At 34.6% G+C, this 15141-nt stretch overlaps 1 protein-coding gene across 1 annotated transcript in view; it reads left to right on the top strand.

Annotated features, from left to right (window-relative positions):
- The window catches only part of PDHX (pyruvate dehydrogenase complex component X), a 55907-nt gene that overhangs the window by 31309 nt on the left and 9457 nt on the right, over positions 1–15141 (top strand). The window contains exons 4-8 of the mRNA XM_090262708.1: positions 2818–3017; positions 5614–5712; positions 7237–7411; positions 10085–10232; positions 13337–13395. Of these exons, the coding sequence (XP_090118834.1) occupies positions 2818–3017; positions 5614–5712; positions 7237–7411; positions 10085–10232; positions 13337–13395 (681 nt within the window). The remainder of the gene's footprint in view (positions 1–2817; positions 3018–5613; positions 5713–7236; positions 7412–10084; positions 10233–13336; positions 13396–15141) is intronic.

Raw genomic sequence — 15141 nt, 5'->3', positions numbered from 1 at the left:
ACCAACACCACCATAATAATAATAATAATAATAATAATAATAATAATAATAATAATACTTTATACATTTATGTAGTGGTTACTAGATTTCTGGCACTGTTTTGTGTCTTATATCTAACTCATTTATTCCTCATAACAACTCTATAAGTAGCAACTATTATTATTTTCATTACAGATGAAGAAACAGTCATGGTGAGATAAAGAAACTTTACTAAGGTCACCTAACTAGTAAGTAGCAGAGCCAGCATTAAAACCAACGAAGTCTGTAGAAGATTGGGAGGGAACGCTAATATGTTGAATGACAGATTTCAGATCCAGTATTTCAGCATTAGTCAGCAGTTTTAGCAGGGCTAAGTATAAAAATCCTGCATTTCATTTTAAGAGATTAGAGGCACAAGAGTAGGAGAGGACGTTGACCAAGTAAGCCAAGTGCCTGGGAAAAGAACTGGGTGCTGTCGTGCAGTTGAGCATCTCCACTGTGCTAACTCAGGAGGAGCAATAACAAAGGCTCGCTTGTTTGGTTTCTAAACACAATTTGGAAAGAGCATTATTTCCTCTTCTGTTACTAAGTCCACACCAATTTTAAATATTTGCTGACTATAACAAGAGCAAACTAGTCTACAGGAAACTAGCACACCTCTAAAAGATCTCATATTTCTCAGGGAATAAAGAAAGTCTGAGGAAGGATTTTGGCTTCATTTAGTGATTTTAATGACTTCAAATGGAACTATAAGTAGACTATTTTCTTTTAAATCTGTTATATATTCAAGTTGTGTGGTAGTATACACTTGTCCATTATATTTGGGTATCATTCTTCATGGTCATTTTTAATGAGAAAAATATGAATAGTTAAAAATAAGTTTTATTTAATATTTAGATATGATATGCTCATTGCCTACTTGTGAAGGTATCAGTTAGTAAGACATATATGGGACTCATTTTTATGATTTATTGTAAATAAAATAGTTGAACTATTAGTTGTAGATTTACTATAGTGTCTGATTCAGATTTCAGAAATCTGTTGATTTTTTTTTTCAATACAACTTTCCTCTTAAAGAATGCTTTGCATTGGAGTGATGTTCTTTGTACTTGGATATTGATCCTATTTCTGGATCAATGTTGATAGGAATTAATATCAAGTGGACTTTATATCACTTAGTGTTTTTTTAATCAATTTTAAAAAGAATATTAGCTATTTTACTTCATGATTTTGAATTAGCAATTCATAAGCAGGTAATTAGACATTTTTAGAAGAAGACAAAATATTAACGAAATGATAATCTTAACTCATCTTTTTTGAAGTAGTAAAGACAAAGAAGCAGCCCAAAGAAGTAAAACTTTAGTATGTGGCAAAGCACTAAACAAATTGTTCTTGGGTCTTTTTAGTATTTTCCACAGCTTACAATTCCTTAAATGTCCTTACTGAGTTTTAAATACACATTTCTTATGTATATTTTGCTTTATGAAAGCATTGTTTTGTTTCTTCTCCATTAGTAATTAGTAACTTAGAAAACCTCCTTACTCCTGGAACTTATGCCCTATTATTTTAGGAATTGTGCCCATACTAATCAGCATCAAAATTAGTGTTGCTCAGAAATGTCAGCCTCATTCTAGGAGTTTATAATTCCTGTATTAGTCAACGCCCTACAGCCTGTCATTCAATTATTCATTAACTTACATCTGTAATGAACCTTTATTTAAAGTAATTGAAAGGGAAAAATAGCAGATTTTAAAGGAATGACATTTTCTTCTGTTACTGAACTTATAAAATATTATCATCTGAAGGTTCTCTAGGGACTTTTTAAAATTAAATAAATAAGAATTGATCTTTTTAAAGATTTTATTTATTTATTTTTAGAGCGAGGGGATGGGAGGGCAAAAGAGGGAGAGAAACGTCAATATGTGGTCGCCTATCATGAGCCCCTAACTGGGGACCTGGCTGGCCACCCAGGCATGTGCCCTGCCTGGGAATCAAATCGGCAACCCTTTGGTTCACAGGCCGGCACTCAATCCACTGAGCCACAGCAGCCAGGGCAAATTGATTTTTAAAAAATAAATTGATGCTACTAAAGCAGTTAGAATATATTTATCTTAAACTTTATCTTCAATCTTATTTATACTTTTAATTGGCATTATCTGTGAAAACATGTTTGGTTAACCAGGACACCACCATGTATCTGATATACTGATCAAAATTTCGTGCAGTTGTATATGATCTCAGGTTTGTAAATAGATATAGAGAGAAAGGTAGAAACTACACTTAACATTAACCAGAGTAGTAACCAATGCTATCTGTGCAATGAGATTTATTCTAAATCAAGTCTACTGAAAATACTTTCTTTAAATTAATTTTAGTAAAGTAAATAGAACCTATTTGGGGGAATTAATCTCTTATGAGTTCTTGGAATTGTATAGAAACTCTGGGAAAGGCAAATATCAGTAGTTGAGATATGCAACTGCAGTCATGTTTTGGATTTGTACTGATTAATATCAGAAGGAAGACGGTCATAGATATGTCTTATATATTTAAAGGCTGTCAGGAAGAGGGTAGATTCTGGATATATATATTTATATATACATATATATTTTAATATCTGGAGATAACATCAGTAACTGGGAGGGGAAAGTAGTAAAGAAAGGTATAAATGTGGGAAGAAGGAAGGTGGAGAGTGGGAGAAGGAGGAGGAAGAAGAAGCAGATTTTAGCTCAAATTAAGAGATCCTTCTAACCAATACAGAATTGTCCAACAAAGGAATAAACTGTTTCACGAGGTCATGAGCCTTTCCATCTCTGCAGTTATTTTCTTTTTAAAATATAGGTTGAAGAAGGATCTAAAAATATACGGCTGGGTTCACTAATTGGTTTGCTAGTTGAAGAAGGAGAAGATTGGAAAAATGTCCAAATTCCCAAAGATGTAGGCCCTCCAGCAGCCGCTTCAAAACCACCAGTGCCTCGCCCCTCACCAGAACCACCGATTCCTGTCGCTGTCAAAAAGGAACACACACCAGGGAAATTGCAGTGAGTATGTGTATTTGAATGATACTGTATTTAGAAAATGTTATGGCAACTTTTAGAATATTTTAATCATATAATATTTAAAACATCTTTGTACATTAAGTAGAAAGTTGCTGGCCTGCCTTCCCTTTTTTCTTTTAGGAAACTGAGACGTAGGTATGAGTACTTTACCATCATCATTCATTCAGCAAATAGTTAGTGAATACCTGCTGTGTTCCATGTACGGGGCCAGGCATGTACACCCAGTAGAACAAAACAGTCTGTGTCCACACTGAGCCTGAAGGAGGTTGTAGGATTCCAGAATGGAATTCAGTATATAAAACTTTTATGTTGTGTTCCCATTCGTGGATTCTAATTACTGTAATATGAATACCAATTTTAACTGTATAATTAATAATGAAGTTAGTGGTTTAACATGCATTTCTTTTCCAGTTATTTTGCATTTGAGTTTGAGACAGATTAGAGCATTGTTTTGTCTAGTTGTTCTGAAACAACACAGATACTTAGTAAACATTGTTTTACTTTAGCTTTATATAGCTTTAATTGGTGGACTCTGAAAATTCTAACAAGTTTTATTTATTTAATATTTTCTATAATACAAATAACTTTATAGGAAAACGTTATTCATAGAGAAAATGTCCTAAACACCACTTTTGAATTTAAGTGAAACCCCTTCTTTCTTTACTATTTTTTCTTTAGATTTACCATTGTCAGTTCTTGTCAGAAAAAAAAATACAAAAATGTTTTTGAAGTACTGAGTTTTAAATTCCTGTTATCACACAGTACTTCTGATTCCATTGTGATAACTCCCTTTATTTTCTCTCATTTACATGAAAATCAGAAGGTAGGCCCATGGATGTTTTGTACTTAATGTTCTTCTCCCCTTTCATAGATAATAGTGTATACTACCATTCACCATTGGAGACATACATAGGTCTGAGGCCTCATGGTGTAGGTTAAAAACCAGCTGACTGTGAACCTGCACAGTGTTGGCACACACAGTGGTTTTCTTTCTTTAAAACATTTTTAATTGGCTGGTTAGTTAATCTTACATAAAAATCAGAAATTTCAGTGAAGATTTGGTAGCATGAGTCTGTATCAGCTAGAAACAGTTCCCTGACATGCAGCATGTGCCACATTTATTCCATTTCATCTCTAAGTTAGCTATAAACTTATGGACTCGGCTCATTTTACCCCTTTTACCTGACTGTGCAGTCATTTGCGTTTGCCGCTGTGCTGTAAGGCCTCGATTGAAGAGCAGGCACTTACTAGTCATGTTACCTTTCAGTGTGCCTCAGGTTCCTTGTCTCTAGAATCAGCATAATTGTGTTTGCCTCTCTTCACCTTCTAGAGTGTAAGTAAAGTAAAAAATGCTTTCGCATCAATACTAAGGACTTGAGCCAATACACGAAAGATACAGTTGAACCACAACAAAACAAATAACCTAATTAAAACAGGCGAAGGACCCAAGTATACATTTCTTCCAAAGAAGATATACAGATGGCCAATGAACACATGAAAACATGTCCAATATCACTGACTATTAGTGAACTGCAAATCAAAACTATAATGAAATACTACTTCACACTCATTAAATAGCTATTATTAAAAAAACAAAAACAAAAGGGAAAACCTAGAAAATTATAAGTGTTGACAAAGATGTAGAGAAATTAGAACTCTTATGCACTACTGGTGAGAATGTAAAATGGTACAGTTACTAACTGGGGAAAACAGTCTGGCAGTTCTAGTTCCTCAAAAAATTAAAAATAGAATTACCCTATGATACAGCAGTTTCTCTTCTGGGTAAATACTCAAAAGAATTAAAAGCAGGGAACGAAAGAGGTATTGGACACTCACGTTCATAAAAGCATTATTTCTATAGCCAAAAGGTGGAAGCAACCTGTGCGTCCTAAATGTGCTATATACACACAATGGAGCATTATTCAGCCTTAAAACGGGAGGAAGTGCTGCCACGCGCTGCCACGTGGATGAACTTGGAAAACCTTATGCTAAGTGAAATAAGCCACTCATAAGAGGACAAACACTGTCTGAGTTCCACTTACACGGGTTACCTAGAGGGTCCGAGTTGTAGAGACAGAAGGTGTAATGATGGTGACCAGGGTTTGGGGGAAGGAGGAACAGGGAATCCCTCTATAATTGTGCAGAGTTCCTGTTTGGGCAGGTGTAAAGGTGTAAAGGTTCTGGACGTGGATGGTGGTGCTGCTTGTACAACCATGAGCTTGTACTTAATGCTTAAAACGGTAAATTTTAAATACATTTTATCACAAGAAAGTGAAGAAACATTATAGTGAGTTCCTTATTTATCTGTGTGATGAGCCATGTGACAAGTAGAAACTCTCTCCTTATGAATATTTACTCTTTTAAAAGAATATTTTGAAGTAACTAATTAAATTTGTATGAAAATGTTTTGATTTAATACAAGAAACCAGATTAGTGCAGATTAACTTATTTGTGACTATATTTTAGCTTTATTATGTTTTTATTTTTTTACTTATTAGCAAAGCTGTTGACATTTAGGTATATTTGAATCAAATATGAATGCTAATTGATTTCTTTAATCTTCATGTTTCCTTCTTAGGTTCCGCTTAAGTCCAGCTGCCCGTAATATTCTGGCGAAACACACACTGGATGCTAGCCAGGGCACGGCCACTGGTCCTCGCGGGATCTTCACGAAAGAGTATGTGTGTGCTTTGTGTAATAACCAGTTTTGTTATTTATCAAGATCATCTTTTTCCGAAAGTGTTTAAATAAAAGCTTCTTCAGTGTTAAGATTTAAAAGGCAGTATACACTGGGTTTTTTTGTATCTGTACTTTTGTCTGTATAAAATTGTATTATATGCAGGGGTTGTTTTCTGAATAATTGCAGCATTACTGAAGAATAGTTCTAATTTAGTAACTAAGCCAGATCCTTAGAAATGGTGATAAATGCAGAAAATTAGAGTGTAGAGTAGTGAAACTATATTGTTTTATGTTTGTATGAAATAAACTTGAAATCACACTTAAATTTCTAAAACATGGAAATACTCTTAAAAACAATTTTATTCTTGTCTGTTTGGATTTCATTCAATTAACTCCCATATACAGTTTGGTCTCTTTGGATTTTCTTTTCTATCTTGTCTACTTTTTTAGTGCCACACTCTTGAGTCTTCCAAATGAATTTTGATCAAATCATCTGGCCCTACTGACAGGGTTTGGTGGAGGAAGTATGGCATTTTTATTGGGATTGTGTCACATTTTAAATTACCTTAGAACTGGTGTCTTTTTGATGTTGAGTCTTCCTTTTCAAGAACACTGATATGTCTTCCCATTTGGTTAAATTTTGTGTCTTTCACGAGTGTATTAAAACAGACCATGCCTTCTCTATTGAAACTTATTCTAGTGGGGAAGACAAAGATTAGTCAGCTAGGCCTATGAACTGCTGTTAGGTTGCTGTGGTTGTGCCACGTTTCTCTTGGCAGTAATATTAAAATTTTCTAATTGAGTTAATGTTTTAAAGTAATATGCTTATTTCCATTTGTCTAATTTATAAGAATTGAGGGCTTGATATTTAGTAATCTAATTATATCTTCTTAAAAAACAAAGATATCTTTGTTTTACTCTAAAACAAAGGCAAGTTTGTTACCAGTTTAGTTATTTTTCATTCTAAATGATGATGTGGGTTAGGTTTATTACGTTAGATTGTGCTGATAGCATATTCAGCAAAATTAATACTGGTGTGATTTCCTGTCCGTAAACAAGCTAATTTGAACTAAACAGTTATTTAGTAAATATCCTAATGAAAGTCATGGGTATAATAAAGTTGATACTTCTGAATGCCATATGAAAATTATTTCACAAGTATAAGGGCGTGGTTTAATTTATGAATCGTTCATTTGGCAAATGACAACCCCTGAGAAAAAAGACTAATATCTTTTTATAAAAATAACTGTTGAATATTTATACCCAATACTTTGATAAAATTCTAATTGTTGTTTGGTTGTTGAAAATGTGCAAATACTGTAGACATTGAACAAATAATATGAATCGGCAGGATAGGTAAGAGACAAGATTTACTTGTGTAACTCAAATAGTTTACTTTGCATTATAGCCTTGACATGTATCTATTTCTGTGTCTTCCCTCCACATCTCACCTCCATTTTCTAAAAGTTTTATTATAATTCTTGTTGCTAATCATGGTTATCTAATTCCCTCTTATCTCCAGGGATGCTCTCAAGCTTGTCCAGCTGAAACAGATGGGCAAGGTCACTGAGTCCAGACCGACCCCAGCCCCTCCAGTAACTGCTGCGGCACCTTTGCCCTCACAGCCTGCAGCCGGGCCATCTTATCCCCGGCCGATGGTCCCGCCAGTGTCAACTCCTGGACAACCTAACGCAGCGGTAATGTCATCTGAGTAGAGTTTTCAGATTTAAGTGGGAGAGCAGATAAGCACCAGTAGTACTGTGTGTTTTTACAAGTACTTCTAGCAATCTCTTAGTAGCAGATAAAGACAAAACTCTCCAAAATGCCTTGTTTTGTAGATTTCCTACAACAAATCAAATTTATTTGTGCAATGCCAACTTCCAAAAGGAACATTAGAATTATGATTCAACTTAAGTTTACTACAAGTTCCACAACTTCATACCATATATATGCTCTATAATCATGAAACTTTTCATGTTTTTTCTCGGGTGTGGCACCAATAATTGGTAGCTGATGCTAGCTCCTTTTTGTGATGTGTTTTATTTTTTTGTTATGGAAATAGATGGCCTTACTATGAAGAACTGCAGAGCCTATAGCTAATCATGTTTTTCTTCTTAGGTATATGACGTATAACAGTCCTTTTTTGTTTTCAAATTGCTCCATTCTGCTTCTCTGTCTTCCTTTCTGAGGTTTCATGTCACTTTCTTCCCATCAGAAGAAATGCAGGGTAATTGGTTTATTTAAAATTGAATGGGCACTTAAAAAAATAAAAAAGTAGAGACAAACCTACACTGCTTTTCTAAAGGAGAAATATATACATATATATTTTTTAATAATCTATTTGTTTATTTATTTATTTTTAGAGCGAGGGGAAAGGAGAAAGAGAGGGAAAGAAACATCACTGTGTGGTTGCCTCTCACTTGCGCCCCCAACTGGGGACCCGATGTGCAACCTAGTCATGTGCCCTGACTGGGAATCGAACCAGCGACACTTGGCTCACAGGCCGACGCTCAATTCCCTGAGCTATAGCAGCCAGGGCTTAAGGAGAAATATATTTTAACAAAATATTTTAAATGAATCGAAAACACTACAAGTTTCATAGGAAACAGGTTTTTTTACATTAATGCTTTGTGACTACATGTGCAAAAAGTTTTTGTGTAATAAAATCTTATTTCTTTAAAAAGTAAGTTATTCAAATTAGGAAGATAAACCGTACTTGCAAATTCTTACTGTATGTAGAGATCATATATGCTATTTAATCAGGTACTTTGCTAACCTAAAATATATAATTCCACAAGAGAACATTTGTTAAAAAAGAAATCAGCTATACTTTCTGCCTTTATGTATTATCCTGAGGTGATGGTAACCCAGTGCTAGGATGGTGTAAAGAACAGGAAAGAATTAGATGTAATTTAAGGTCCATCATGCTTTTGTTAGAAGTTCAAAGAACAGAATGGAAAAGCTACAATGAAATTACAGGGAGAATTTATTATCTCATTCATACTTTATGTTTTGAATTTCTAGGAAATAAGATACTCATGTGATTTTTTTAAAAAAAAGATTTTATTTATTTATTTTTAGAGAGAGAGGAAGGCAGAGAGAAATAGAGGGAGAGAAACATTAATATGTGGTTGCTTCTCGCGCTCCACCAACTGGGGACCCGGCCCGCAACCCAGGCATGTGCCCTGACTGGGAATCAAACTCTTGACCCTTTAATTTGTAGGCCTGTGCTCAATCCACTGAGCCACACCAGCCAGGGCTGCATGTGATTTTAATTAATTAATTAATTTTTTATCACAAACCAATATAGAAATAATTTGGTAGATTATCCAATACAGTATTCCCTCACTTACCACAGGTATTACATTCTAGACACCTCCCCCCCACGAAGTAGGAACCTTACATTTATTCTACACTCTTAAACCTATGTAACTTTAACAACATACGTATACAGTACTGCAAAATCCTGAGATATAGCGAAAAATCCACAAGAAATAATTAAATATGATATTTTTAAAAATCCCGCGATACAGTGAGGCCACAATAAGTGAACCACGACATAGAGAGGGACTGCTGTATATTAGATAATCTTTTTCTAATGTATTCGATTTTTATAAGTAAGAATTGTTTTTTATTAGTTTGTTGATATATTGGCTACTTTGAGTGTTAGCCTTACCCATGTGGGAAGGCCAGCCTCCCCTCCACACCCCCACTCTTATTAGGGTTTTCTGGACCCAGGGGTAGGTAGGACGACGACCATGTCCAGCTTGAAGCAGCTAGAGGAGCTTGAGACCTTCGCCCATTGTCCTTTACAAGATTACAAAGGGTCCTAATATTTGAGAGGGGGGGGGATAGTTAATTTTTACGAACCAGGGGTATGGACTTGGGGGGGATTGCTGGGGGAGGGGGGTGCTGGGTGGAGGGGAACAAGGGGGAGAAAATTGGAACTGTTGTAACAATATAATCAATAAAAAACATTAAAAAATAAATAAATAAATAAATAAATATTCTCCCGGGGGGGGGGGGGGAAAGAAATGATGTTTATAACAAAAGTTATTTTTAGGTACTATCTCTGGAGTGTGTGTGTGTTTGTGCATGTGTGTGTACACACACATCCATGAGGAATTATTCATGATTTGTTAGATTTCTTTTTAATAATTTTAAACATAGTAACATAAGAGGTTCCATGTACAACTAAAACTTGAATTTTTCCACTTTCTCACACTAAAAATAGTAATAGTACTTTTTCTATATTAATCTTTATTATCTTAAGTAATTGAGACCTAATTTCCATTATGAAGTTTTTGTGTTTTTGTTTTTTATTCCCCTTCCATTTATAGTTTAATGGATAGATTGCTCCTTCTTTGCAGGGCACATTCACTGAAATCCCAGCAAGCAATATTCGAAGAGTTATTGCCAAGAGGTTAACTGAATCTAAAAGTACTATACCTCACGCATATGCTACTGCTGATTGTGACGTTGGAGCTGTTTTAAAAGTTAGACAAAATCTGGTCAAAGGTTAGTAAAGTTGAATTTACTTAGTGCAATACACATGCTAACTATCATGAAATTCTTTAAATATTCATTGTGTAGCTTTGTGTTTCAATTATATGATCTGGGCATGTTTTAGTGCTAGAGAACATAATTGGGTTTTTTTTCCTATAAAAATAAATTTGTTCCATAGTATTGAATAAATTATATTTTTTGGTATGATACCTGAACAAAACAGCCCTTAACATTTTAGAAAGTATAGAATCCAAAACTGGTTTAAGAATGTTTTAGATAAATATGTCTTATTTATCACTCTTGATATATTTTAATTTTTAAATTTCTTCTTCAAAATGCATTTTAGGTTATTAAATTTATGTTTCTCCCAAAAATGAGTTAAAGCTAAGGTTGCTGAGAGAAGAATTTTTAGCATAAACAGATATATCATTTCTTTCTTTCCTATTTATATGGCTTTTATTTCATTTTCTTGCCTTGTTGAACTGTAGAGGACCTCTATTACAGTGATGGACATAAGTGGTAAAAGCAGACATTCTTGTTTTGTTCTTGATCTTGGGAGAAAGCCTGTAGTCTTTAATATTGGCTGTAGGTTTTTGTAATTTCCTTTTTCAGGCCCAAGAAATTCACATTTGGATGGGTGTTGTATTTTGTCAGTTGCTTTTTGTGTATCTTTGGAGATAGTCTTTTCTTTTCCCATCTGTTAATATGGTGAACTTTATTGGTTGATTTCTTAATGTTGAATTTGATTTGTTTATATGAGCGATTACTTGTAATGAACGAATAAAACTCATTTAATCATTAATTTTCTCATAATGGCTTGATTCCATTTTCTAACATTTTGCTGAGAAGCTTTACACCTATGTACAGAGAAAGTCTGACCTGTAGTTTTCTTCTATTGAGATACTTTTTCTGGGTTTGTTATCAGATCTAACAGAATGAGGTGGGAAATTTTTTTCCTCTCCATTGTTTTCTGGAAGAGTTTGGGTAGAATTGATTTTATTTCTAATTGTTTGGTAGAATTTAGCAGTTGAGGCTATTTAGGCCTCTGGTTTTCTTAATGGGAAGATTTTTAACTTGAATTTATTTTTTAAAATAGATGTGAGTTATCTTTTTCTATGTGAATTAGCTTTGGTAGTTTGTGTCATCCGAAGAATTTGTTTATGTCATTTATGTCATCTAAGTTATTGATTTATTGACATAAAGTCATTCATTACCTTATTATACTTCTAACATCTATATAATCTGGAGTGATATCTCCATTTTCTATATTAGTAATTTCTGTCTTCTACCTTTGAGCCATGTGGCTAGAGGCTTATCAATTTTATTGATCTCTTCAAAGAGCCAGCATTTGATTTCATTTTATTATTTTTGTAATTTTGTTTTCATTGATTTTTGCTCTACTCTTTGTTGTTTTCTTCTGTTTGCTTTGGTTTAATTTGTTTCCCTTTTTATAGTTTCTTAAGGTGAAAACTGAGATCAATATAAGAAACTTTGTTTATTCCTAACATAAGCATATAATGCTTTTAAGTTCTCTGTGAGCAATGCTTAACTGTATCACACAAATTCTGATGTTTTTATTTTTCCTTTTTATTTAATTCAAGATATTTTCTAATTTCACTTGTGATATCTTTTTTGATCCATGAATTATTTAGACATGTCGGTTTGATTTCCAAATACTTGAGGATCTTTCTGTTATCTTTTTTTATGATTTCTAGTTTAACTCCATTGTGTCTGGGGAACTTTAGGTGAGGACTATGGATGTGGGTCGTAGGTTTAGAGATCACCGGCTAGTAGGTGGTTGGGAAGTCTTCACTGTGGATACCTATGTGTAGTAGATAAAGTGAGAAGGAAGCTGAGGGAGCCGGGAAAGGTAAATATAATGAGTTCATAAAAGATTATGTTGATATATTTGAATTTGGACAGACCAAGTCTTTTATATGGTTTATTATTAGAAGTCTGAGCACTGGAAATCCATTTATATTTCTATTCCTAAAGGGATTTCAAAGAAACAGGAAATTTGTGTGTGTGTTTATGGAAATCTGAATTAGAATAGCTGTGAATTAAATAAGCAGCTGACAGTTACCATCACAGTTGGGCAGTTTTTATGGTAATCCATCTAATCTCTTTCCAAAATCTTCAGCATGCCTTTGGAATGAGCTGTCGTTCACACGGAATTCCATGATACTGTAATAACAGGATTTGTGATTCCTGCCACATACCATTGACTACATCTCGATCTTAAAGGCTTCTTCTAGAAGCTCTTGCAATAAAGAATCAAGTATAGTTTACGTTTTCCAACACTTTCATATCCACTGAGAAAAGCAAAGGTATAAATCAAATGCTTTAGTTATATCAGCTCTGTGGGGAGGGAGAGGACTTCAGTTTTATCTAAAAATCATTATGTGTACTGGAAGGAAATTAATTCAAATGAATTCACCATAAAACTAGACAGAAAACCTCATTTTTAGTTATTAAACTGGGACCTACATCATCATTGCCTCATCTTTGGCATTTGCTGTATCCTTTGTTAAGTTAAAAAGCATATCTTATTTAATGCAGTGCTCTAAAATTTTTGTCATACACCCAATTAGTAAAAAGAAAATTTTAACTCTCCCCCAGGTATATATTTGTTTTTTTAGAGTGACTACACGTACCACAGCTCTAATATAATCAGTATATTATAAAATGTACACAGAATAAGGACATTTGAAAAGAATGAGGAAAAATGAATCATCTTGTAAGCATCATGTTTATATCATCACAGAAAAATAATTTATCTCTTTAGAGACATAGGAGTTGGTTCTTTTCTTTCTGATTGAGGTTATAATGTATCCTTCAAGCTCTTATATATGACATCTGAGAAATTTAGAAGAATTATAATCAAGGCCCAGAAGTAAACATTTATATTCATGATTAATACTACTTATTCAGGACCTCATATAATGTAAGTTTTTCTGATTAGCAGAACCTTCTTAAATAAGCGAACAAATAAAAACCTGTAATTTTTTTATCATCGTTTGTCAGTGTAGTCCGTAATTTAAAAGTTTGAAATCATAATGGTTCAGTGTTAAAGTTTATTATGAACAATAATTTTAATATGCTTGTTTTTCTTTCAGATGACATTAAAGTCTCAGTAAATGATTTTATCATCAAGGCAGCAGCTGTTACCCTTAAAGTAAGTAGCAAACCCTAATAATTTTGGCTCCTAAAGTAGTCTCACATCTTTGATTTTTTTTTTTTAATCCTCACCTGAGGACATGTTTATTGACTTCAGAGAGGAAGGGGGGTAGAGAGAGGGAGAGAAAGAGAGACATTGACATGAGAGAGAAACTTCAATTGGCTGCCTTCCTTCCGTATGTTCCCTGACTGAGGATCGAACCCACCATCGAGGCATGTGCCTTGACCAGTGTATGGGACAGTACTCCAACCAACTGAGCCAGCCAGCCATGGCACATCGTTTAATTTTTATATGATACATAGAACTCTTATTTTTTAAGGCACAAACATTTTATAATTTTATTGCTGAAATCATTCTATCATTTAATCTTCCTTAGTTTTACAGGTGAAGAAACTGAAAATCAGAAGGGCTCACAACTAATCAATCATAGCAGAATAAAAACCACTTATTCAGCAAATACTAATTGATCCCCTGTCTTGTGCTAAATACGTGCCAGGCATTAAAAATATGGTAGTGCACAAAAGCCTACGTATTTTCTGCTCCCGTGGGGCGTAAGTTCTAGTTGGGAGAGACAAACAAATACTATAATCATATTTAGTGAAAGTGCTGAGGGGAAAAGAAAGCAGGGTATGGGGACAGAATAACTAGGGGTGTTACTTTCAAAAGGAAGGCCTCTCTGGCAAGGTGATCATTGAGACAGGCCTGGAAAAAAAGGAGGTGCGAGCCACGTAGACACGTGCAGTGGAGAGGCCAGGTGGGAGCAGTGAGCGCCCCAGGAGGCCGTAGAAGGTGCCAGTGGTTTGGACTCTGCTGGTAGCAGTGCAGCTGGGCTGAAGTGGCGATTCTGGTTACGTATCAGGAGTAGAGACGACAGGATTTGTTGGTGGATTGGATGTGAGATGTGAGAGAAAGAAGGGTGAGGATTTTGACCCAAGCATGGCAGGCATGGAGCTCCCCATGTACTAAGATTCGGAAAACAGGAAAGGAGCGGGTTTGAGGCAGGAATCTCGAGTTTGGTTTTGGACATGTATTAAGTTTGAGAAGCCTGATAGTCTTAGTGGGAGTGGCAGGAAGGCAGATGGTCTGACCGGAGATGTACATCTCAACCCCGCCTTCCTGGCAGGCTGCTCAGCGCCGGTTTCTGTCCCGCTGTTGCACGAACAAGGCTGCTGTTCTGCATCGCTGCTTAGTAATGGCTGTGCTTAAAGTATATTTATAAAGAATTTGTTTTTTTTTATTGAACAGTTAAATAATAGAGAATTTAAAGGCATGCCCTTTTCATTTGTTCATATCTAAATGCTTTTAAGTCTTTCATCTTTTGGCCAAATATTTTGAATTACATTAATGATTTTCTAGTTATGAGTTATTCTTGCCCTCCTTAAGTGGTCATTAGCTATTTGTCAATATTTCACTTCATAATTTTGTATCAGGAGCCATAGTAATTGTAACTTAAAGTTCGTGCTAGCTTTTTTAGGCTTTTCCTTTTTCTTCTTTAAATGAATGGTCTCAGCAAAATGACTTTGGGTGCTTTTTTTCCTTTTATTTCTCTGTGATTGTTTCAATATTGTAAAGATTTTTATGTCTTGAAGTTTTATAGAATTCACCAGTAAAAATATCTGAGTTCTAGGAGGGAGCGTTGACAACTTTCTCATTTTTTCCCCATAGTTATTGAGCTGTTTAATTTTCAGCTTTTCCTAAATCACTCTTGGAAATGTATATATTCCCAGAAAGTCATTTATTTCA

This window comes from Furipterus horrens, unplaced genomic scaffold, assembly GCF_987537825.1.
Source record: "Furipterus horrens unplaced genomic scaffold, mFurHor1.1.pri manual_scaffold_2, whole genome shotgun sequence".
In the NCBI taxonomy this organism is placed as follows: Eukaryota; Metazoa; Chordata; class Mammalia; order Chiroptera; family Furipteridae; genus Furipterus; species Furipterus horrens.
Note: the sequence above shows the minus strand (reverse complement) of the source record. Positions and strands in the feature narration are given on the sequence as shown.